General features: G+C 38.7%; 1 protein-coding gene across 1 annotated transcript; it reads left to right on the top strand.

Annotated features, from left to right (window-relative positions):
* The first annotated feature begins 12,645 nt into the window (after positions 1–12,645).
* cry2 (cryptochrome circadian regulator 2) lies at positions 12,646–23,993 on the top strand. Its single transcript, XM_057330200.1, has 12 exons — positions 12,646–12,912; positions 14,060–14,168; positions 16,071–16,213; positions 18,735–18,919; positions 19,755–19,843; positions 19,955–20,095; positions 20,202–20,513; positions 20,587–20,738; positions 21,418–21,620; positions 21,761–21,844; positions 22,205–22,404; positions 22,742–23,993. Exons 1-11 carry the CDS (start codon positions 12,755–12,757, stop codon positions 22,396–22,398), a joined length of 1,770 nt encoding a protein of 589 aa, XP_057186183.1. The 5' UTR covers positions 12,646–12,754; the 3' UTR covers positions 22,399–22,404; positions 22,742–23,993.
* Positions 23,994–25,765: the final 1,772 nt, after the last annotated feature.

The raw sequence follows: 25,765 nt of genomic DNA, 5'->3' as shown, positions 1-25,765 counted from the left end.
TTTACACATCATTTGAAGGTCGACTAGCTGAATAGAAACATGAACTATAATTGAAAGTCCTTGCGGGTAACAGTAAAGACAAATGAATCGAATTGCGTTTCTATCCCACTTACAACTTATCTGGGCTAATAGCAAGCAGTAGGGAAATGGAAAAACTCTTATCTTCAACTTCATTAGCTGGGTTATCTAAATTACAGCTCTTATCTGTTTTAATTATTAATTTAGGCCTTAAATGACTTACGCATCTGTACCGTATGATGTTAGACTGGAAACAGCCTAAATGAAAAATACAATATCTGAAATTGAAGAAATTTGTTTTTAGTATCATACCATAAATGCACTGATTTTAACATCTTTTGTCCTAAAAGCTGTTAAATTAATATGACGTGCCCTTCTGGTTGTACTATGGGAGTAGTCCTAGAAACTCAGAAAATGGTTTGACCTGAACTTCAATTCCACGTGGTATCCACTCGTCTCTCATTTACAAAGCCAGAAGCAGCAGACTGCAGTCAGATTTCAGCACCATGGAGAGCTCACAAAGAAAATCGAGCACAGCTGAGCTTCTGTTTCATCAAGGGAATTTCCATGTGTATGTGTTTTAAGGGCTGAAAATGTCATTTCTTACCTGACTGTATGGGTTACATTATTGTGTTACTATTTTTATTGCTCAAAGGATGTTGGCAGATCCTAATATTATATACTTGTGTTACTCGGATATTGTTATAGCACCATTTATTGCAAAATGGAAAAAAATACACATTTGCTATTTGGTTGCCAGGGTATTAATCAGTTGGTTTGATGTTGATGAGTTGTACTTAGTCATGCAAAACTTAAGGCTGTTACGCTGGGGTGTTGCTATGTGGTTGCTACGCTGTTCTTGTAATTAATGAGTGCTTGGAATGACAAAACTCGCCGCCACATGCTACAGTGTTTTGGGTGGTTGCTAAGTGGTTGCTTTGGTGTTCCAACCTGATCTCACGGGAATTCGTAACTATTTTACGAGGTGGCTCATTTGTATGAATTTGTAGGTTGTGAACTGTGCAAAAACATACGGCTACTAGATAAAAAGCAATAAGCCTCATCCCTAACCCTGCCCGTATTCCTAACGTCACTGGCACAAAAGCAAATCGTACTAAAATGTACAAATGAGATCGTGCAAATTCATACAAATTAGCCAAAATTAGCCACGTCATGCCACATTCTGGCATGTTGCTTATTACACCCCCAAACTAAACCTAATTTAATTTTCTACGTAATTAAGCTTACAAATTACGTTTATTATTAATTTATATTATACAGTATATTCAGTAATAAAATAGTCCAAATTACAGCTTCACTCAAGCCCTTCATTACAGACAGCAAGTCAGATACTTTACCATTTTATTCAAGAACTAAATGAACATTGAACCTGTTATACCAAAGCAAATGTTTCATTTTGTGCTTGAAAAAAAATACCTGCAGAATTTAAACAGCACAATGGCTTTTTATACAGCCATACTACTCTTTGTCACGCTACCCATGGAGCCCATGAGGTCATTCAAATGAGACTGCAAAGAACAGCGGTCTTTCTGGAAGTATAATAATACAACTTCAGATTCACACACTTTCCTCCGCATCTGCATATGAATGTAGATTTATAATAATGAAAAGCCTTCAAGAGCACAGAACCTAATTACTGTGCTGTGAAACACCTGCACAGTGCTTTAATTAGTCCCATTACCCAGCATTCTCTCTGGCTGAGCATTGATAATACAGCGAATGCAGACGCTGTGTAATTGTATTTGTGTGCCTTGCTTGAAGCTGCCGTCTGCAACACATTAAAAATGAAACGACACGCACGCACACACACACACACAGACACACACACGCACACACACACACACACACACACACGGAAGTCTCACAAACACTCAACCAGCTAATCTCCTGCCTGAGTTAGCACTTGTTATGTTCACGGGAGAGTTAAATAGTACGGACCAATGGCTCACTGACAAATGTCCCGCATTAGCATATGAATAAGTATTGTATTCTAATCTCTTTTCACTCAAGAACATTTGAATATAAACCAATTTCCTTCCTGTCCATTCAGATTAGTCACGTTACATTTTTACGAAAGGACATGTTTAATATTCAGTATCATATTGTCATATCTTGTAAGTTAATTGTGAGATATTGGTATTTTATGCTATAATACTGTAGTGTTTTAGCACATCACACAGTGAATTATAAACATGGTTTGCTTTCTAGTGTATGTCTATGAACTGAAGCTGTCGTACTGTTTTAGTGTGCTAGGGAAATGCTACCAGGGTTTTTTTTAAGCAAGCCACAAAGAAGCAAGTCTTCTGACATTAGGTTTATCATCGCAAGCATTATAAGTGGTTCTTGAACAAACCCCTGAAATAACCCAGACTTTGGCACAACTAGCAGACTTTTTTTGCCAAAATCCCATAGATTTACATAAACGCCATATCTACAGGTATATTTGGGAATGTACCAACAAGTAACATCTCAGACTACCAAAAGAACCACTTAGCAACACCTTAGCAACCACCAAAAACAACATATCATATGGCAAGTTGATATTCCAAGCAGAATACATCAATTACAAAATAACACTACCCAGAACACCAAAAGAACAACCTAGCAACATTTTTGCTACTACCCAGCAACACCCTAGCACCCACTGTAAAAACACTTAAAATACCTTAGCAACCACATAGCAAATATGTAAATAACAATCAGACTTGTTGACGTCAGCCAAATATTAAATTCCTGGAAAGGATTCATTAAAGGACAGTATTGAAGAGATTAGGAAATTACCCTTTTAATTGATTTCAATCTGCATTAAGATACATGACCCAAAGCAGGTGCTCATCATTAGTCTCTGTGTTTCATGTCACCTCTGGGAAATAGTCTATGTCATGGTTTCTTAGCAGAGTTCTTTTTTCTTTGATAACACCAAGAAGTCACAGCACGCGATGACCACAGCGATGTCATTGTGAATCTATTCACCTCTAACATAATTAGAGGTTAAGAGCTTTTAAAATGGCCCTTGACTCATTCGTTTTAGCAGAGCCATCATTAAAGGATTTGAGTTCTGCATGGGAGAGTCTAATAATTCTCTGCTCCTTACCCAGTGTGAAATCGCACTTCTGTCGTACCTCGCGTTAAAAGAATTCATGGAAGTACTACAATAGCCATTAGTTTACTGAAGCTTCAGGATTCTGAAATATAATTTGAAAAATAGATTGAGTCATTTTTACTCTGCGGTCTGAGATATTGCTTTAACATGATTTATACAATAAATAAATAAATACTGTATGGTGAAATACCATCTTTGTTTCTGGATCTCTTGCTGATTCTGAAAACACTCCCATGTCACGAAAACTGCATGACCAGGTCATATTTCACCCTAAAATAAAAAGAAAAAAAAGATTTTTTTGTTCAAAAACAAAATTAAGCCTGTCAGTAGCATTAGGATTGTTACACAGCAAGATCGCCAGTGTTAATTATATATACACTGTGAGTATTAATTTGACATTTTTTAACAATAGCGATTTTGCCGTGCATTGGGAAATTATTGCCATGACACATTTTAACCCCATGCATAAAACTAATTAGTAACTTAATGTAATGTAAAAATAATTAGTAATTTAATGTAATGTGAAAAAAATCTAATTTTCATTGTAACATCAAATTAATTCTCCCTATTGTAAAGAAAAATAAATAAAAATATAGCTGCAAGCAGCAATTAAGGGGTCAAGTGGACATTTCTATTTACAAATGACTATGTAATGTTTCATTGTAAATAGTTTTGTAAAAAGTAAAAAATTTGTCAAATGTGTAAATAGTTTTACAAAAATTGTAAATAGTTTTGTAAATGTATGAGAATTCACTATGGTAGTATTTGTTAAGTAGATTTACATTTTATTGATGCTTTTTTTAATACAATGAAGAGAACTAAAGTAAAGAAAGAAACACGCTTGACAATAATATCGCAACACAGAACAATATTACCCTTTCATTCTGGAGTAAAAAACACCCAGACATTTCTTTGTGATATTCCCCCAGCTGCTCCACAGAGCCTTCCCACTGACCTCCAAGCTCAGTTTGCATTCAGACCCTCCGGTGAGGAACAATCTGCAGTCAGCCGCAAGCTGCAGCCCGTGACAAACTTTGTCCATATTTGACAAAGCTCGTCTTCAAAAAGAACAATGTCTGTCCATTACGATAACATATTGAATGAGTGGAGTATCCTCTGTTTGAGGGTGGCCGGCCAACAAAACAAACACACCCTTTTACATATTAAACAGTTTTATAATGTTCTGTCTGGGACCCAGGGGACCTCTAATTGCTTTGTTTGTTGTGATATCAAGGCCTTTGCAAATCTACTATGCCCAAAAGACCAGATATCAAAGTGAACATGTGTCCACTGGCATGTGTGAGGGTGATTGTATCGATGTAAGCAGCACACACTGAATTTCAAAGAGGGATGCGTTGAACCTGAATCTACTCGCGACAGGCTGATGGTGAAATGCCTGGGATTGAGAGTGGATACAATGTCAACATTCATTAGACAAGGCCCTAAATGAAGCAGAGAGCTAATGGAGTAGAAACTAAATGAAACTCTGGTCTCTGTGTGTGGAGAGCAGGACAGATTCACTCACTATAGTTTGAACTGGGCTTTTAATGTGGCTCAGCAAACTTCCCGGTAAATATTAAAATGGGTTTGTACGTAGGCCAATTTTAATTAAATGTAAGCCCTAATGATTAGCAAAATGAGGAATTATAACATCACCTTTTTTAGTTTTAAGAATAGCTAAATGGTATTTTGGAAATTTTATTAATAACCACAATAAACCTGAGGGTTTTAAATCCAGAGCACAAAATGCACCTACAGTATGAGAACTGTGTTTTCAGTCTATTGGAGCTCATATACCCAAGAAAATGTGTTTAATGTAAGGAACACCTGTATGGAGGGATTGAGGTCTATAAAACCTGGAGAATCCAGATGTCGGTTAACAATCCCATTCATTTCAATGGCTCGGTTGGCACTGATGGCACACAGTCCCAAGCACTTCGCAAGAGAATACCATGAGCTGTCACATGTAAAACAAAAAAAAAAAAAACAGGAAAAAATAATATGTTAGAAATGTACTTTATCAATATATACTGTGTTGTCATTTTTGAATGCCGGTCAATGAAGAAAAATACTTTTCACCTCCAAATGGTGGGCTAACTGGACCATGCCAAAACTTGTACAGAGAAAATAAAATAGAAGGAACATTTTGTATGTTTTATTTTTGATAAATTTACTTTCTTTAATGTACTAAAAAAGAACATGCTTACAATTATTTTGGAATAGAAAAAAGATCCATCATGATGGCACATGCTTGCACACACACATTGATTAAAGATAATGATGACAGGACAGTATTTGTATTCACAATGATCTGGTCCAGTTGAATGAGCTCATGTTTAGTAACGATGATGATAATTGGAGCTTGTGTGTTATCATAAAAATATCCCACGGGCCCCATTAGAGACATCAAACAGCTGCCGTCACCACCTCTGTCCACCGGCTCCAACATCTGCTACACAGATATATAAGAATGTGGATAGGCACCATTTATTCACATACAAGCACAGACTTTATTAAGACCCAACAAGGGCGTCACGTTTCACTCCTCGCCTTTAAAAGACAAGACAAAGACATTTGGAAAGTTGCAGTTTTGGGCAATAACGGCACCAAATTTGGTTGATTTATAGTCCAGCTTTGGGCAGATAATTTGGACTTCACCTCAGAAGTTTGAACCACTTCTATAAAATTGCTTAATCACCGTAAAAAAAGAGTTTAAACCAGACTAAGGCGGATAGATGGTCTCCCATAAATTGGATTGGATGGTTTTGACTGGCCAACCAGCTAAACACTGGCTCAGAGACTAGCAAAACCAGTTTAATGTCGTTGTGATGCTCCCTTAACAAAAACATAAAGAAATCAATTATCATTTACATTCACCTCACAAACCCAAGTTACATCTTGCCATTTTTTCTCAATTATTCAAATTGCTTCTATGAAATTGCTTACTCGTTGTCTTCCGCTTAATGAAATGCATCAACAAAAGATGCCAAATATTCAGGCGTAACATAACCGCAGAACCACAAGTGATGTCAGCAAACCCCAAGCGACCCATTCCATAGTTTGCCAAACATTGTGCTCAGCGTTAGCCGATAGCTTCTTGTGTGCCAAACACTCGTAAAAATGGGAGGGAATGTTCCTTCACGTCCACCCAAAACTGACTAATCACGAGAAACTAAGATGACCCAAGCCTGACTTTACCGATCTGTTGGGTTTTTCCTTCACGGGCTCAAGATTAAGCCGAACAAACGACGAGATTGTGCGCAAGAAACCCCATCTCCTTTCAAGCCAACTTTATTACATTGTGTTGTCACTCGATACGATGATTAGGACAATGACCCTTCAGTGTAAGACAGTGTATGGCTATACGAGACAGAAATGAATATCCCTTGTTTCCCACAAAGGCGGACTTAAATGTTAGCAGACATCCAAACTCTGAGGGGCATTTCTGTTTGCCTTTTCCGATTATTCAGAACGGACGGACAACGACAATATGTCTGGCGTAAAATGATCATCTCTAGTGTCCATTTAGCGACAGAAAGAAAGAGGAGCTTGTTGATTAAAAAGCTTTCGACTTGAAACATGTCCCCCATTAATTCTATTCAAACGCTTGCATCAAATCGCCTTGTCTGGAAGCTAATCACTATGAATGATCTGCTAGCTAAAGCAGCGCTAAGAGAAGTCAGTCATAACTGCTAGAAGCCACAATAATAAACCCTTCTAATGCTTTAATGGCTTCAGCTGGTGTGTAGAGGGATTCATTTTCCATTTTAAAAGCAATTACGTTCACACGCAAACAAAGGTGTGCCGTCTTTCACAGAGATGTTTCCCGTGAACCGTTTGTGTCCGCCGAGACCAAAAATCCCTTTGTGGGAATATGCAGGTTTAAGAACAGACTGATTCAAATGCAGTCAAATTGTGGGGATTTATGGCTTTCGCAACCGTGCTGACGGATGCTAGCCGTGTTTTAGCGCTACGCAACTCAAGCTAAGCTAGTTCGGAGTTCAGCCGTTCGGCGGCGTCTTTGTCATTTTTAATGAGCGCAACCTCTCATTACTGTCCAGTTCTAAGGAACGGTACTCCCGACCTCGGGGCACTAATTTCGCTAACTGGGCGTTTTTTTAACAGTCAGGGCTTCCTTTTTGTTTTCTGGGGCACGCAGCAGATTTGACTCCACCGCTCATTAAAACATACGGGGATGACACTTAACAAATCCATCTCCTTGAGAACATCCACCCTCCAGCCCGCCGAATCAGCAAAGACGTAACGTCCAGATTCATCTAGAAAAAACGCACCATCAGAGCTTCAATAAAACACGGTAGCCAAAAGTTACAAAACTCGGATAAGTTTACATAGAGCACGGACGTCACCTTTGAACTCTGACATTCAATAGATCCACCAGTCTTCAGTTGCTTTTACTCTCATCAACCGGATTCTCAGGAGGAAGCAAGCCGGTGCGGAGGGTCATCCATGCCTGCAATGCCGTTTTATCCATTTTGACAGAGAGACATTATCTGAGAAAGATGTAGTAGAAACTCATCTGTCCACCAGCTGGTACCACTGTTTAACCGCTCTGAGAGGAAATGGGAAAACTTTCATATCTAAGTATTAAAGCGCTGAAAACCTAAAGCTTGGCATATTTCATCTGCGGGATTTTCCTTCGCTAGAAAGCTTTAACATTTCTTCTCGTCTTGGCAACGGGAGGAAAACTCTTGTAAGGGAGTGAAATATTGTGGGTTGCTCGATAGGGTCCTGAATTAATATAATATTGATCAAAACTGACAGGTATTGTGTGAAAAAGGTTATGCAACAACATGAATACGTGGTGTAACCAAGGAAGAGAGGAAAATAAACCGGTATCTGCTCAGCGGGATGGTCATAAGCACGTCTGGACATAGTCTGCTTGAAAAACATCTTCTGTTTTGGCAAGCTGGCTTAAGGTTTTATCGGTACCTTTACTTCAGCAGGGCATTTCTTATCATTCCCGCCCTCCTACCCCCTTGATTTCATTGATTTTGCTTGTTTTGCTTCCTCAATTTGGTGATTGGCATATAAGACAATGTATTTTTGCAGCGGTTCTTAATATGATTGACCCATCCTGTTCGTGCCAAACAAATGACCATCTCCAGCCGGGGCTTATAATTTGTAGAACCGTGACTTTTTGAGGTAAACGTTCCCAGGGGAGGTCGGCCAATTACCCAAACATCAATTTCCTACCGCGAGGCCATCCAACTCATCGCCTCCCGCGTTTTAATTTCAGTTCTGTACCGCGTGACATTTCCCAATGAGTATTCTTGTTCCCAAGTATATGGAGGATGAATCATCCGAAAGCGTTCTAGAAATGCTCATCATCAGCTACTGATGAAGTCATAATTACAGAGCTCTCGCAGTGAGGCTGCCAGATACCATTCGGTATCACCTCAGTCCTTACAGTTAAGCCAATAGAAAGCGATCCGGCACAGCCTTGATTCTGAATCCACGCTCACAGATGGTCACTGCCTTCAAACACTTTGTGCAACATCAATCTTACGGACGTGACATTTGGCCCCCCTCCTGGTGCCTTACACAAAGGTTGCTTTTGAAAGATTACTTTGGAGAACCATTTTCAGGAGAACAGAATCTGATGTATTTCGAGGCTTGGAAAAACCTAAGGAAGATTAAAAGCAGACTGCACCTGCACCTGCTATTGACATACTTTTGTACAGGGTGAAAAATGGGGATCCTAGTTTTTCAGTTTTTAATTTACTGCATTTAACATTTTCGGTGCGTTTCTGTCCTTTGCTTTACGGTGTGCTGGGTTATGGATTTGAACAAACCTTTGACCCTTGTAACTATACGTCATTTGTCCTACAGACACTACAGACAGAAAATCCATGGCCTAGTGAGTAGAGGTGTACTATTACCTTTTTACTATTTTGTCCAACTTATTTGATTGGCCAATCCTTTTCTGGCAAATGAGTCTCATAGATTTGCATTGAAGGAAGGACCAGAATAATCAATTGACGACTACAGGTGAGAATCCTTAGTCACCGTGAAATCAAAATTAGCATTTCATATTTTTTTCATGCAATATTGCAGTGTTTATCATAAATGAATTATTTGTGATTGGATGTGCCCTCAAAATCTTTAACCATAATCTGAAACTTCTTTGTATGACGTATAAGGGTTTACTGTACTTACTGTACACTGTAGGTTTGCTTCCATAGCAACGCCCTGACAACTGCCTTACATTCAAGTCATTTAAAGGCATGAAGAAATTATCATCACACGAAAAACACTTTTACATGTGCTATTTTAATGTTTAAAGATGAGTTTTAAGTGATAAAATGATCAAATGCGCTGGGACTTTAACAAGTACAACCTTATTGTAACGTGTCACCACGTTTTCCATATCCAAAGATGAAATTTATTATTCAACTTTTTACATCTGTTGCTGTCTTTTAAATGTGAGATCAGTAAGACAAGACTGCTTTGCTGTCCCCTTGCCCCATGCCAGCTCTGTTAGACATCCAATAAATCACCCGTGCGTTAACTGGCATGATCGCTCCTTCCTGGCAAGACATGAATTGAGCCTAATACAGTGTGAATCAGCACCACCTGTTCTCTCAGAACAACAAGCCTTAGAACCTTAAACTTCACGGCTTTCCTTTCAAGGATAACACTTTACATAAAACATTCTTTAACCAGCATGAATAGGCTCCACGCGGGCTGTGCTTTAATTCGAATGATACCGTGTGATAAGGCCCATATCAGATCCATTATCTTTGTAATTAAGTCAACATAATGGTCCTTGCTAGAGGTCAGTGTCGAGTTTTCTCACTCATGAGAGTCAACAATGTACAAATTCATAGCTGTGTCTTTTATATTTGCTTATATTAGGTAACACAACGTATTCGTTTTAATAAGCTGTGTTGTAGGATTCTATTTGTGCCACAGAGGCACACTTTATTATTCATGCCTAAATTTTGAGATTAAATATTTTAAACCCCGTACAGCTCGTAAAATGATAAAGCGAAGCCATCAAATACCTTTTAGCTCTGGTAATATCTGGTATAGCAATAAAATCACACTGTCTTAATCATGTGAAACGGCAGATTAAAAGAGCGCAGCAGGAAATGATAGCAAATTCTACTTTTAGATGTAACATTACTGTAAATGAAAGGATATGGTAATTAACAGAAGCCAGGACTGAAAAGGAATAAAGCAATTTGAATAAAGCAAATACTGTTCCGGAACTAAAGGAACATGCAGATTTCCTCCAATGCTGCTTATATGCAATGCAAAAAAGTTGTATAATTACCTAAGGGTCAGCTCCATTAAAACAATTTGTAAAGCAGGCAGTTTTATTTGTCCTCGGCTGATTTGAGGCAATATAAAAGGGATTACTTCGCGATATGTTTCTCTGATATCACTACATACACAAGGAGTTCTGGAGGCTTATTGCGGAGCAGGTTCTTGCTTGTCAGCAGCTTTGCTCCTGCTTTGTCAGTGATTGAATTTAGAGCCTTTAACGCCCTGAATTTTATCAGGCCGTTCATAACAAACGACTGGAATTTCCCCAAGTTCAATCTAAACTTACCATTATTGATCAAAGCGCGTGGCATATCTGAAATTGGATTGGCCGTTTGGAAAAATATATAACAAATAGGAAGCAGCCTCACTTTTATGTCCAGGTTTTAAGCGTGGTAATTCTACGGCTTTAGGCAAGATTGCTGTTTTAGGCAAAAAACTAGAGAGCATCATATCTCCCTTCTGTGCTGTTGTTTGATTTAATTCAACTATTTCTATAGCGCTTCACACCATTTTGCATCAGTCAGAACAAAGCAACATTATAATAAAAAAAAACTATATAGAGCAAAATACAGTGTTTTTCAGGCAAAAGAAAATGATCAAAAACAGTACAATTGTAAAACACACAGAACACATAATATGACTATAGGCCTATGCTACAGTATGCATTACAAATGACAATCACATTCCAAACAACTGATCATAAATCAATTATTGTGTTCAAAATAAATCATCCATGTCGAAATCACTCTGACAGCACAGCATGATTAAAAAAAATATGAATGTTATTAAAAGGGAAAAAGTATTGTATATATGCAAGTGATTGAACTGTGCACCTTAATGCTATAACGCAAAAATCTAGACTGAGTGGTTAATAAATAAAGCCTTCAAGACAGATAGGTTGTAAATTTAAAACTTGTCTTTAAGCGCCCTCTAGTGGACAGAGTGTGACTGGACTCTAGAAAACAAGTCGCGTTTGTATGATCACGTATCGGGGTTTAAATTAAACATTAGTCTGTAATACGGTATACTATAATATTGTGTCTGACCCATAAAATTGGAAATATTGTCCATTGGCAAATCAATTATTCTTACCATTTTACAGCCCTAATACGCATATACTGACAATGGACCAAACAAAGTAAATGCATAAAAAACATTGCAGGCTGGACAAGTTATGACAACAAAATAACTGAAAAGCTTAGCTGCTTAATATTATTTTATCCCGATTAATTGGTCAAATTTAATATATATTTCGCTATACGTATTTTATGATCAATTTTAATTTTGTTTTTACATCAAAGCATTTTCGAAAAAAACAGAGAAGTAATACGCTGCCTGTGCATACAGAAAATAAACCACCTCTAGGACAAAACGGATCCTGTACTGGACAGAATCGCAACAATACGCAAAACTACCACGAGGAGGCGCTGAAATGCAATGAAGTGCAGTGATTCCCAAACACAAACCTTATGTAAAGACTAAAATATATCGTTATTTCTCCCATGCTAGCAACACAAATGAATGTGTGAAACTTTCAATGTGGCTGCAAACAACTCAATGCTAGGATCGATGTAAAAATCTAATTCAATTTAGCTAAAACGCCAACGCTGCATTTTTGGAGTGTGTGCGTAGTTTACCTGCACGCTGTCAATCCAACAATTCACCTCAAAAGCGTGGCTGTCTTGGCCATTATAGAATATTTTAATCAAAACATTTTCCTGCCAACCAGCTGAAGATTGAACCCCCTCTCCGCTCCCTTTGTCAGGTGTTGAAAAAAGCCCACATAAATGTAAAAAAGTGCTTTGTTTAATTATTTTAGAACTCAACAGGTATATTATCCTCGCATTGGTGTAACTTTATGTATTTTCAATTCCCTTTCTCGTTCATGTAACAGTCAGCGTAATCGTTGTATAATAGCTTGTCACGTGACCCGAATATCGTTCGGCGAACAATACTCAAGACAGCGTAACATCACTCCCGTCCGTGTTGGGTTGCACGAACTGATGCCATAACGTGACGTTACTTCCCACAACAAGACCAACAACACACCAGAGAAACGTGACGGGGCTGGATCTCCAACAAAGGGTTGCGACGTTTTACGAACCAATAGCATCTCGGAAGCCCAAGTCACTCATTCTTATAATCTGTACACGTGTCTTCCTTCTGGCCAATGAACGAGGGAGAAGGCGGGAAATCGTTGGGTATACTGTAACTGACCCCAATCTCAAACTTCATAGAGGCGTAACCTGGCCACTGGACCGCTTCGTACATTTTATATGCGTCGATTTGTGTTGGACGTCTAGGATGGACTAAAACGCAACTATGGTGGTGAATTCCGTGCATTGGTTTCGCAAAGGGCTGCGACTTCACGACAATGCGGCTTTGCAGGAAGCTCTTTATGGCGCGGATACTGTACGCTGTGTTTATATATTGGACCCGTGGTTCGCAGGTTCGGCCAACATTGGAGTCAACAGATGGAGGTTTGTGGCATGGATTTTAGAGGCAGGATTTATGATGTTTAGTTTTAGGTACGTTAGTGGTGCTAATCTGAAGCGGGGTAACGTTGGATGGTTGCGCGTAACTGCGCAGCTGTTGTAGTGTTTTGGCCCTCGCGCATGCTAGCTGACGATCTGTCATGTAATATTGACGCAACACGTGTGAAAATATCTATTGTTTAAAAACACGATGATATTTTGCTTTTTATTACCTGTGGGTTTTTGTTTTAGAAATCGTGAACAATTATAATGAAGTGTCGAAATTCAGTCCTATAAAAGTGCCCAGCTGCAGTTCAGAGCAGGTGAACAAACTTTTCAAGTCAGCTGGACACTTCAGCTGAACTTATCTGAGCAACCCACCAGCAGTGTTATTTTTCAAGTAATACGCGAAAATATATCGATCACCAGTGCACGATTGATCAGTAATTGTGAGGTTGTCGTGACTGAGCTAAAACCATTGAGGTAATTTATATAGAAGCTAACTTGTGCTAATCGCAGCCAGTCGGTTTGCTCACGCCCTCTTGCTCACTTGTGTTTTATGTAACGCATAAATGACCGATTTCATTATTGCATTACTGCGTCATCGCTTTGGATGTGTGTATCCGCAACTGAAACGCGCGAGCTAACGCGCAAAGACAGATTTAATAACGCGCGAGCAAAGGGGTCGACATTCAATAGCTATATAAATCTATTGTGCTTGTGTAATTGTGTAGTAGTTGATTTACTTTCTTGCAAAAGTGTATATAATTAATATATTTAATTGCAATGTTATGTATTTGACAGAATATTTAATAACGTACATTAAATGAAAAGGTGAAACGTCATAAAATGATATGCCGAGTGCATACGTGTAGTAATAAAGATGTTATATAGATAAGATGCTGCAGTAGGTATATCCATATTACTGTCAATACAAAAAAGAAATGCAAATTTCCCAAGCTGGATGATATTCTAAATAAATAAAACATCAGGTTTCAAGCCTGAGGTATGAGCTAAAATCTCAGTAAGGTCACTGTTTTTATATAGACAGATATAGATAGTAGTAATGCATATGTCCTTTGAATATTATTGTTATTTCACATACACGCATGTTTCCTATAATGATTTATAAGTAATTTACTTTGTCTGACAGATTTTTACTGGAATCTTTAGAGGATTTGGACACAAGTTTAAGAAAACTGAACTCGAGGCTCTTTGTGGTACGGGGACAGCCTACAGATGTCTTCCCCAGACTCTTCAAGGTCAGTATGATGACACGGGTGACATTGTCTTCTAGTATCAAATATTTCAGTCTAACGTTTAAGGATGAAATCTAAAAGGGACGTTTTATACACAAGGCCTCAGGTCTACCTGTATTCTTAGTTTGAAGTGCAGCTGTTTTTTAAATAAACGTTTTGTTTTTGGAGGGGTGGACATAGGAATTTTGTTACGATGACTATCATATTTTTGGTTGAAGCTGGTTATCATAGTAAATATTTATATGGGATGATAAATGAAGATGTGATGCCTTCAGAATGTACATAAGTTGTAGAATAACATTGTAGCTGATGGTAGTCAGTTCTGTTATTCTTCTAGGGAAAGAAGTATTGTTGAGAGTTTTTTTTCACACAATTGGCAGCAGCCTTTTTTTCCACAAAGAGCAATCTCGGGATTTAAGAAACGTTGGGATTTGGCTGGTCGCTGTGTTTCTCTGATGCATGCACAGATTTTGATCTGCTGTGCAAAGCGTGTAGGAAGCAGTGGAGGTGATTTCAGATCCACCGCAGGCTCAGTGTAGTGAACTTTTAAAGGTAATGGATTCATCTTCAATGTGATGATTTACTTTGGCACAGGATGTAATGACAGTGGTAAGGCAGTGTTACCGTGACCTTTTTAGGTGCAAATCACATCCAAAGATGTTCACCTGGCATTCAGTGAGTGGTAGCTTGTTCTTTAAAAGACAAACAAACACTTGAGACAGCCTGCATGAAGGTTGATGAGCCTTCACCGCCGGTTTTGTTGTTTGTCAGAACAGCTTCCAGCATGCCTTGCTCATCAAACACACTTGGTTGCCCTTGAGATGCCTACTGGGTTCTATCGAAAAGTTTGTATCATAATCCCTACTTTTATGAGAGAGAAAATTTGTCTCTCTTTTAGGTTGTTTCTGGGTTTCTGGCTTTTTTTGTGGAAGTATTATAGTTAGTGTTATAGTGTGCACTGCAGTATACCAAAAGATGGTCTGGAATCGTATGTAGGGGCCAGAATATCAAAACTTGGGGTGAGCAGCCACCTACAGTACCATTGTGCAACTTTTACTCCCAACGCCCACTACACCAGCACATGTATCTTTACTGATACAATATTATGGACACTTGAGTTGCATATTTTCCCTTTCTTATTACATTCATCTTTTAAACCCACACAATCATTGCATGACCGAAGTTAGATACTCTTAAGTGTTAAGTTAAACTCGTGACTCGAGTATTAAAGGGATAGTCCACCCAAAATTGTTGCATCATTGACTTACCCTCATGTCATTTCAAACCTGTATGACTTACTTTCTTCTGCAGAACACAAAAGAAGATATTTTGAAGAATGTCAGTAACCAAACAGATCTCATCTCCCATTTACTGCCATAGTAGGGAAAATAAATTCCATGGGAATCAATAGGGGATGAGATCTTTTCGGTTACTGACATTTTTCCAAATATCTTCCCTTGTGTTTAGCAGAACAAAGAAATGTATACAGATTTGGAACAACTTGAGGGTGAGTAAAACATGACAGAATTTGGGTTATTGGGTGCTTTTTATGCAAGGTTGGTCTTTATCAGAGCAGGGGTGGGAGCACCAAAACATCAGCCCTTCAAAGTGCGCTTGTGTAACCGTAAGATGCAAAAGGAGGTTTTTTTTACGTACAGCTGCGGGAAAACCGGCACTGGACGTGAGCGAAGTGTAAAAGGAATTTAAAAAGACTAGTAATGATTCACCTGTTCAGGCCTGTTCTTGGGGATGAAACATACAATTGGCCACTTAAAGTAATCGCTGGTTGACATCATTTGCTTTACAGAGTTTCGACATCACGTTTACATAACTTGCATATTAACTCATTTTAAGAAGTTTTTTTGTATGTATTTTAATCTTGTTTACATCTGATCAATCTCTCAGGAATGGAATGTCACACGTCTCACGTTCGAATATGACTCGGAGCCTTATGGGAAGGAAAGAGATGCGGCCATCATCAAAATGGCGCAGGAGTACGGTGTGGAAACCGTGGTACGGAATATTCACACGCTCTACGATCCCGATAGGTGGGTGATGGAGTGCTTTCTAAACTGTTCTGATAGCCACACACTTTTCTAAAAGCATGTGCACACAAAAAGCTTAAATTTACATTGAAGTAAACACTGCAAAAATAATGTTTTCAAACACTCCCCGTCTGCCGTTGGTCAAGCAGAACGTCTTGTACATAGACTCCGTTGAGCCAATGAAGCATTTAAAGAAATGTTTTTTTGTGTTTTGGTAGCACCACAGTGTTTGTGTGTTGGGGATAACAAGCCCCATAAGGGTTTTCACCTTGAATATAACCCGAGTGCCTTGGTTGAACATTTTTGGCTCTTTAAATCATTGGAAAACATAAGTGACTGCACGCTACATAGCAACAGCTCTTCTCTAGAGAGAAACTTGCTTATGATGCAGTCAAATCTGGTTTGTGCGTCATTTTTTAATGAATATGTCGAAGCAGTTCAGAAACGAGATTAATTTGTGGAAATTAAATTAAAATCTGTTTTAAAAAATTATGTGAATTGGAATTTTAAGTGCTTGACTCAAAATCATGACTGGAAAAGTAAAATTATTGTTAAAAAAAAGTGGAACACTTTGAATTTTTGCATTTTTTTCATTGTTATGGCATTTATGTATTATTAAAACATAGTTGCAGTGAACAAATGTTACAAACGACATAAACAAGTGGGAAATTTACCAACAATTTACAGCGTGTTAAAAGGATAATTCACCCAAAAATGAAAATGTTGTCATCATTTATTCACCCGCATGTCATTCAAAACCTGTATATGATTCTTTCTTCTATGTAACACATAAGAAGATATTATGAGGAATGCTTTAGTGGTTTCCATACAATGGAAGTCCAACATTCTTCAGAATATCCTCTTTTGTGTTCTGCAGAAGAAAGAAAGTCATACAGGTTTGGAGGGTGACTAAATAATTTAAAGATTGATCATTTTTGAGTGAGCTATCCCTAGTGAGTCCTATGTTTATATGCAAATTGCTCTCTCAAATTACCAAACAGAACTGCGTCTGTCTCAGGTCAAACTGCAGTTTTCACTCTTTTTGTGACGTGTAATGTAAAACGAGTGGCCTTTGCGTAAGTTACATAAATGAGAGTGATGCTGGTAATACGCCCAGACTCCTCATTCAGAGGGGAATAGCATGAGCTTGCATGCATGCTATTGTATAAACATGTGCGGGGTGTGAGTGTGACATCAAAAGCTTTCTAGGCTGTTGAATGAAGAGACTCGATGCTGCCATCAAGTGACTGAACGGAGGTGCTGACAGTCACACTTTGAAACATGTGCTGTGCGGGTTGGGAGGGGTGAATTAGCTCAGCAGGCAAGTCACCATCACAAACATGTGCGAGCCGAGCGCCAGGCTTCTCTCAGCGAACACGCGGGCGGGATACTACAGCGTGCAGAGGCTCTGCCCCACATACAGTAGATATAGACAGTTGTATAAGATCAGAACTATATGAGAGAGAATGCTGGTAATGTGACAGGAATGTCAGTCAGTGAGACTGTTGGATCCTGGCATGATGGAGCTGGAATGTGGGGAAATGTGTTGTCTCTGGGCACACCGGCAGACGAACATTCGCGGTTGATCTAGAATGACAGCTTTAGTGACCTTGTTTCCATAGGAATAGATTCTGGCATTTATTACAGTGCTACTACTGGTGTGGAAATCTATATCGAGCTTTAAATGTCCATGTAAGGAGTTTTAGCTTGACGTTAGTTCAGATTTGTATTTGCCCTGCTTGTGTTTCAGCCAAATTATTGATGTGATTTTCAATCGAACACTATCGTAAATACTTTTTGCAGGTTCAACACATATTTCAGGATCCATTTAAGTCAGCCGAATTTGCAAAGATACCTGTAATTTAAGATGCATCTTACTGAAATTACAGTCTGAAAAGTGTATTTATATGGTTTGTGTCAAAAGCAACATTTTTTAAGCAAGATAATAAGAATACTCTATTTACAATAAATCAAGAACCATTATATTTGTAGAGTTGTTTGTCTGTTTAGGGCTGCTGTACAAAACATGGCGGTGAATTCAATGTATGTAGGCCCGCTCTGTATGTAGATATAAACAGCTTATTCTAAGGTATTAGAAACATAACGGTTCATTACGTAAGGTCTTTATACACCTCTGAAGAAATAGTTTAATGTATATTATATTGCATTTCTGTCAATAGATCCTCCTAAAAAAAAAACGTATAGTTCCTTTAATAATCGATTGTTTGTTTTTATGCATTAATGCAATAATCCTTCACATCAGCATGATTTAAAGGATTATATTCAACAGCCCTAATTAAAATGTACATTGTAAATCATTTAAAACATGAGAACGTAGCGCAGGTCTTATGTATTGTATCTCCAATAAATGAAATTTATTTGCCAATCACTTAAGATCTGTAAAAAATGAAAGTTAGTCAACATGATCAGTTTGCATTTTTTCCTTTTTTTTTAACATTCAACTAAAGAGAAAAGAGCCACTTTAAGATGATTGAAACCGAGTTGGTTCTCTCTTTTCCTTCAGGATCATAGAAATGAACAACCACAGTCCCCCCCTCACATTCAAAAGATTTCAAGCCATCGTGAACAGACTCGAACTGCCCAGAAAGCCCCTGCCAACCATCACTCAAGAGCAGATGGCCAGGTGCCGGACACAGATCGCTGACAATCATGACGACCACTATGGCGTGCCGTCCCTCGAGGAGCTAGGTACATCCTTTTAAAAACTTCTTTGCATTGTTCATTATTAGATTCTTGTTAAAGGGACAGTTCACCCAAAAATGAAAATTCTGTCATCATTTACTCACCTTCGAGTTGTTCCAAATCGGTATGAATTTCTTTGTACCGATGAACACAGAGAAAGATATTTGGAAGAATGCTTTTAACCAAACAGTTCTTGGCCAATGGCCACCATTGACTACCATAGTAGGAAAAATTACAATGGTAGGCAAAAGTGCACCAGAACTGTTTGCTGTTCTTACATAAAATATGAAGAGTTTGTTTCCAAAATGAGAACTCTTCAAAAAATCATGTTTTTTATTATGTTATGTACCGTATATTATATTATGTGTGTTAGTTAGCTGTATTTTTTTGTTTGTTATTATGGCTTGAATCAAAACAAACTAACTGCAGTTTGATTGATATTAATAGGAATGCACAATAAAAAAACATGATTTTTGATTTTTTATCTCATTTTGGAAATAAACTCTTCATATCTTCCAGAACAAAGACATTTCATTTTTGGGTGAACTACGCCTTTAAGTGGCAGTTTATTAATGCATTTAACCTAAAAAAAAGTAATAATTTTACAGTGTAATGTACTAAAACGTGAATTTATTTATTAAAGAGCAATATATTTTATGTACAATATTCTCTATATATTATAATGTATCTATTTTTTGCTTTAATCTTAGCTTTCTAGTTTTAGGTTTATAGTGTAATTTATTCCTTTCTGAGGGCTGCCACTTTAAATTTCATTGTATGGTACTATGACTATGAAGTCTCTTTAATAAATGAATTGTTTCTCTTACCTGTCGTCCATCAGGTTTCAGGACTCCAGCCGACAGCCCACATGTGTGGAAGGGAGGTGAAACTGAAGCCCTGGAGAGACTCAACAAACATTTAGATAGGAAGGTGAGATGTGGTGTATACACAATAACAACTGTTTATCACATATAAAAAAAGTATATACAAATGTAGTATATATGTAAATATATAATATCAATGTATTATGTTTGAATGCAGGCTTGGGTATCCAATTTCGAGAGGCCTAGAATAAGTGCTCAATCTCTGTTTGCCAGCCCGACCGGCCTCAGTCCATACCTACGTTTCGGCTGTCTGTCATGTCGCGTGTTTTACTACAACCTGCGGGAACTTTATATGAAGGTGAGTGTTATTTTGAACAAAATGTAATCCTTGCATGCACTACAAATCACTGCTTTTACAGGATTTGAATGTTGACAAAGCCATGTGATCTCTTGCTGTTCTCCAGCTTCGGAGACGCTCCAATCCCCCCCTCTCGCTCTTCGGCCAGCTGCTGTGGCGAGAGTTTTTCTACACGGCGGCCACCAACAACCCCAACTTTGACCGTATGGAAGGAAACCCCATCTGCGTGCAGATCCCCTGGGATCACAAACCCGAGGCGCTGGCGAAGTGGGCCGAGGGTCGGACGGGGTTCCCTTGGATCGATGCCATCATGACCCAGCTCAGACAGGAGGGCTGGATCCACCACCTGGCCCGACACGCCGTGGCCTGTTTCCTCACTCGAGGAGACCTGTGGATCAGCTGGGAGAGCGGAATGAAAGTAAATCACTCATGACATCGCAGTAATGCTTGCGATTCGTTTTGCAGTGTGTAACTTTCTTTCTTTGTGTCAGGTGTTTGAAGAGATGTTGTTGGACGCAGACTGGAGCGTGAACGCGGGCAGCTGGATGTGGTTGTCCTGTAGCGCGTTCTTTCAGCAGTTCTTTCACTGTTACTGTCCCGTGGGCTTCGGTCGCCGGACGGATCCCAGCGGCGACTACATCAGGTACGCAAACCAGCCCTAGCCGCATCTGGAACACATTCACACAGCATGAGTTATATCAATGACAGGTGGTACATATTATGACAAATCATAGATTTGTGTTGCAAAAAAGCTTATGTAAAGCACCACATGTTTGGACATCTCCACTGTGCATATTCAAAAGAAACACGGTGACATGGTGAAGTGTGCCAGCTGCTGTTTTTATTTGTCAAATCTCAAAAGCTCTCATTATCACAAGTTACGTTAGGCCACAAAACCTGACGACTTCTTTTATCCATTTCGTCTTCTGTCCTCCTTGTTTCGCTTCGAACTGTTATCGCTATATATGTTCAGAGTAGAACAAAATACACAAAAGTCCTTTTCATCTATAGAAGTCACAGTTTTTTTCTTTCTAAAGCAAACATCAGTATTGTTATTGCTCATACTTGGATTAACATGTTTAGATCTTACGTTGTGGAGAGATAATACCCCATAGAATAAAAGGCACAAGCTGTGTCTAGGGACAACATTTTGTTTCCGCAGTTTCCGCATTTCTGTCTCGGGACAAGTAGGAAAAAACCACTCAAAACACCTTAGCAACCACATTGCAGAACCCTAGCAACCAGCTTGTTCAGTCATTTTTTTTCAGTCATTCTTTTCAGAATGTTTGTTTTTATACGATACATTCTGTTTTTACATGAAGGCGGTACATCCCAAAGTTGAAAGACTTTCCCAACCGCTACATTTACGAGCCGTGGAACGCTCCGGAATCAGTGCAGAAGGCGGCCAACTGTGTCGTGGGTGTGGATTACCCCAAACCCATGATCAACCACGCCGAGAGCAGCCGGCTCAACATCGAACGCATGAAGCAAGTCTACCAGCAGCTCTCACACTACAGAGGCCTTAGTAAGTGATGCCCACAGTCACGATTTTTTTAGTTCACCTGTTGTTTAGCAGTTATTTAGTTTTCGTCAACTACAATTCATGAACATTTTAAGGATCCAGGTGGGCATTAAGAATCTCTTCATATCTTTCACTCTCGACAGGTTTGCTCGCCTCAGTCCCGACAATCCAGGAAGAGGCGGAGCCCCCGACGTCTGATGACTCTCAGGCCAGCAGCAGCACTGGAGGTGAGAAACTCACAAAATGTGAAGAGACTTTCAGTAAAATAAAAATAACATTGCCTACCTTAGCTTTAATTTATGTATAAAATCTGTGTCATCTTAAATGGTTGGTTTGTGAAGAGAATGTAAACGAATGTCAAGAAAGGGTTCTCTTCACTGCACGTTGCAATGTCAATAAATTCCTGCCTCTGTCTGCTGTGTCATTTAATATTAATCAAAGAACAATATTGACTAGATTAAGAGGACTATGTTCAAAACTAATTTGTTTGCATATTTATTGAGGTAAAATATGACATTACACTATTCTCGTTTTAGTTTATTGCAATAGATTTAGAAGCTCCATCACCAGGCTTTTGTTTTCCGCAGGTCTAGCCTCCCCACACCAGCCCACTCCCGCACCATCGTCCTCGCCCAGCTCTGAGAGCTCCGGGGCGGGCTCCGCCCCCCACGTCCAGAGAAAGAGGGTCCGACCTTCGGAACTCCCGGGCAAACAGAAATCAAAAGTCAAGCACACCAGCCAAGCCAATGGAGTCAAGCAGACGACGGAGGACAAGCAGTGATCACAGGTACCGCATTTATAATTTCGCATTTTTGTGTGATGTTTCAATCCCTTATATACCAGGGTTTTTCCTGCATAGAGAAATTGGAGGCGATTGCCTCCGTCAAATGTCGTGCCGCCGAAATTATGTGGGGGGTCTTCACAAGAAATGAAGAAATGTCTTCATTTGTAACTGCAGGTGCAGTTGAGGTGCTAAAAAGAGTTGCAGAACAATGTCAGCTAATGACTGCTCTTATAGAGCATAATGACCATAGAAAAACCCTGTATACATAACATATTTCAGTTTTTTTCTATGAAAAGATGATACTGTTTATGATCTTGAGTTGTATTTCTGCTCTGTACAGGTTGATGGACAGATTAAGACTGCTTTGGCAGTTCAATATCAGAGGGAATCTGAGGACCCTGCCTCCCTGAATCATCCAGAAACAGCCAAGAAAATTGTGAAATGGCGCCACCTCCTGCAGCAAAACAGAAACTGTACCACAAGAAAATGTAACTAAAGCTGCAATTCCGTCAGGGTGTTATGGCTTCAATTTCACCATCCATCCTCCAATAAAGCTGCTTTTGTTGTTGCTCAAAACTAAACATGATTGTATCAAGAGACAGCACTGAATCTGGTTTTGAAGAAATGGTTCAGACAAGAAAATGGTCATTTAATCGTCCTCATGTTGTTCCATACATGTATGACTTTCATTCGAAAAGCACAACAGGAGAAATTTAGGACTGGGACGGGAGCTTTCAAGCTTCAAATAGGATGTTAATGCATCAAAAAGCTACCATTAAAGTGCTCGGTATGACCTTTGCCTGAATTCAAAGGACTTTGAATATAATCGCTTTGTGCGAGGAACACACTAGATTATTTAGATCTTATTGCACCTTTGCATTCTTTTGAAAGCTTTAAAGTTCTAGTCTGCATTCATTGAAATAGAAAGGAAAAAAATTGCTACTTTTGTCAAAAAAAAATCGTTTTGTACTCTAGGGAAGAAGGTTCAAACAGGTCTGAAATGAGTGAGTCAGTGAATACGTTTATAGGTGAGCAATTCAAAGTTGAAGTTTATCGCTAGTGTAGAAAGAGACTTGCAGGAACTAATGGATTTTATTACACAGCTCATTTGAATGCTTGATTCTGATTGGCCAGTCGCGACATTCCAAGGGTTGTTCTTTTCAAATAACAACCGCTCAAAACTAATAACACATGACCGGTACTACTTGTATGTTTAATATCCCTCAGCTCCAACAAAGGTTACCGTCTGGCGCCATCTTGTGACTAAAACACTAGACAACCGCGAATTGCAATGGAAGATTTCGGCATTAATTTCAACATGTATGGTAAAAACAAAACGTTTCAGCAGTGGATAGATTTGGACGAAACAAATAACTCCCCAGTTAAGACAAAAAAAACGAAAACTGAACTCTGAAGAACAAACAACGACAAGACACAGACAGCTCACTGAGACTGAGACTGACAAAATAGAGCACGACAGCTACGAAACAAACACAAAGGAATACGGAATGGGCAATAAAACTTCTCAAAGACTGGCTAACAGAGAAAAAAATGCCGACAGATTACGACAAGTATGAAGCAGAAGATCTTAATAAGGTATTATTATTCTTAATAAGGTTAATTAGATCTTAATAAGGTGTTCCATATGTAGCGCTTAAAAATTGTTGTACAACATAGTTTCTTAGGAAAGTTAATAGCCGCTTGGGACTATATCTTTTCGCGGAAGGTTTACGCTTTCAAAATAAACCATTAATAAGCTAATAAAATGTTTCAAATTCATATTTTTTGTCCAGTTTTTTTCTCATGTGGCAAGTAGCCGTGTAATAAGACAAGTGTAGCGGGATAATGTAAAGGCAGCCGGTTGTTATCGCGATAGAAGCCCCTTCAGTGTGATACAAGACCCTCCGCTTCGCGTCGGGTCCTGATCACACTGTCGGGGCTTCCTCCGCTTTGCGTCGGGTCCTGATAACACTGTCGGGGCTTCTTTCGCGATAACAACCGGCTGCCTGTACATTATCCCTTACTTAACGTTGCTGTTAAAAGATTAGGTTTAAAAAACATTTCAAAGACAGTACTCGTGAATTCTAACCAAATGTAATGTACTCTTTATATTTTATTGGTATGAAGGCGTATATTAAAAGCGTATGATGAAACCTCACATACTATATGGCCTGCTGTGGTTTTACGACATAAATTAATAGTAAAGTTTGTATTAGGTCTAATGTAGTCCGTCTCTATAATGGCTTGCAAACCACAACCAACTAGTTAATACAAGCAATAAAGAATTTGATTTCTTTGGTTTCTGGTTGAGCAGTATCTCCCTATATGTTTTGTATACGTAACTTAAACTTAAAAACATTTCGTTGGCTCTTGCTGCACTCAAGTTTTCTTAATGATATCAAATTGTCAGTTTTAAATTCAATAAGCTTTATTTCTTTACCAAGCGATTCATTTTCCGTTCGCAGGTTTTCTAACAGTCGCCAAAAATTGTACATTCCACTTAGTGTTCGGTCACAAAAAAAATTCTCCAACGATATGGAACAGCTTTATTTATTTTTGTCCCTTATTCTTTTTTGTATTGTATAAAAGAGTTTATTTTCATTAAATGGCTGACGGGATTGTATAAGATGTTCTGTTTGTCTGCAGTAATTTATTGAAGCCTTTTCACTGCATGCATCTGTCAGCGACGAGCGAAATGTTTCTGCAGTGCATTGCATCTACAATGTTTCGCTGTAGAATACAATATATCAAATAAATTTCTTGAACCTGTTTGAAACATGTTTGAGTTTGTTTTATTTTTATAGATTAGTATTTTGCTAAATGGTGGCGCTTGCCTGTTTATCAATCTCTAGAAGTTTAAACTCCGATGGGAAATATTAGACTTTTCTGTGTGAAGTTTTTAGTTTCAACCGGAAATGAACAAAAATATGTTTTGTAGCTTTTTTAAAGTTTTGTTTTTGATATTTTTAGAGTAAAAAACATCCAGATCTTATAATCTGCATTTAACATGCTCATTGGCCTAAAGTCACATTTGTATTTTTGCCTGTTTGGTGGTCTAATTTTAAATGATGTGAATTATTGTATTTCAATTGTTTGCCATGTATAACATACACAATATTGCGTCTGTGGTCTGCTGAGTGCACTTTACAGCATTGGTATGGTGTTCATCTCAGACTTGTATTGTAGTAATGCAATATAGCTACTGCATGCAGACTTGATGTGAATGGGGTCCTGTGGGACCAGCACTAATGAGGGAAGAGCTCTCAGTTCTTGCCCAGGTCAGCTAATGTCTGCTCTTATAGAGCATAATGACCATAGAAAGACTCCAACTGTCTCTTATCTCTCCCTCCCTCTCTCTCTGCCT

The sequence above is a fragment of the Triplophysa rosa genome, linkage group LG3 (genome assembly GCF_024868665.1).
Source record: "Triplophysa rosa linkage group LG3, Trosa_1v2, whole genome shotgun sequence".
NCBI lineage: Eukaryota > Metazoa > Chordata > Actinopteri > Cypriniformes > Nemacheilidae > Triplophysa > Triplophysa rosa.
Note: the sequence above shows the minus strand (reverse complement) of the source record. Positions and strands in the feature narration are given on the sequence as shown.

What these genes read in the sequence shown, in the direction of transcription:
- cry2 (XM_057330200.1), top strand. Translation starts at nt 12,755, where the DNA reads ATGGTGGTGAATTCCGTGCATTGGTTTCGCAAAGGGCTGCGACTTCAC. An exon ending in ACAAACATTTAGATAGGAAG is followed by an intron (nt 19,844 to 19,954) that starts GTGAGATGTGGT and finishes GTTTGAATGCAG; the next exon opens with GCTTGGGTATCCAATTTCGA. An exon ending in GGCCAGCAGCAGCACTGGAG is followed by an intron (nt 21,845 to 22,204) that starts GTGAGAAACTCA and finishes TGTTTTCCGCAG; the next exon opens with GTCTAGCCTCCCCACACCAG.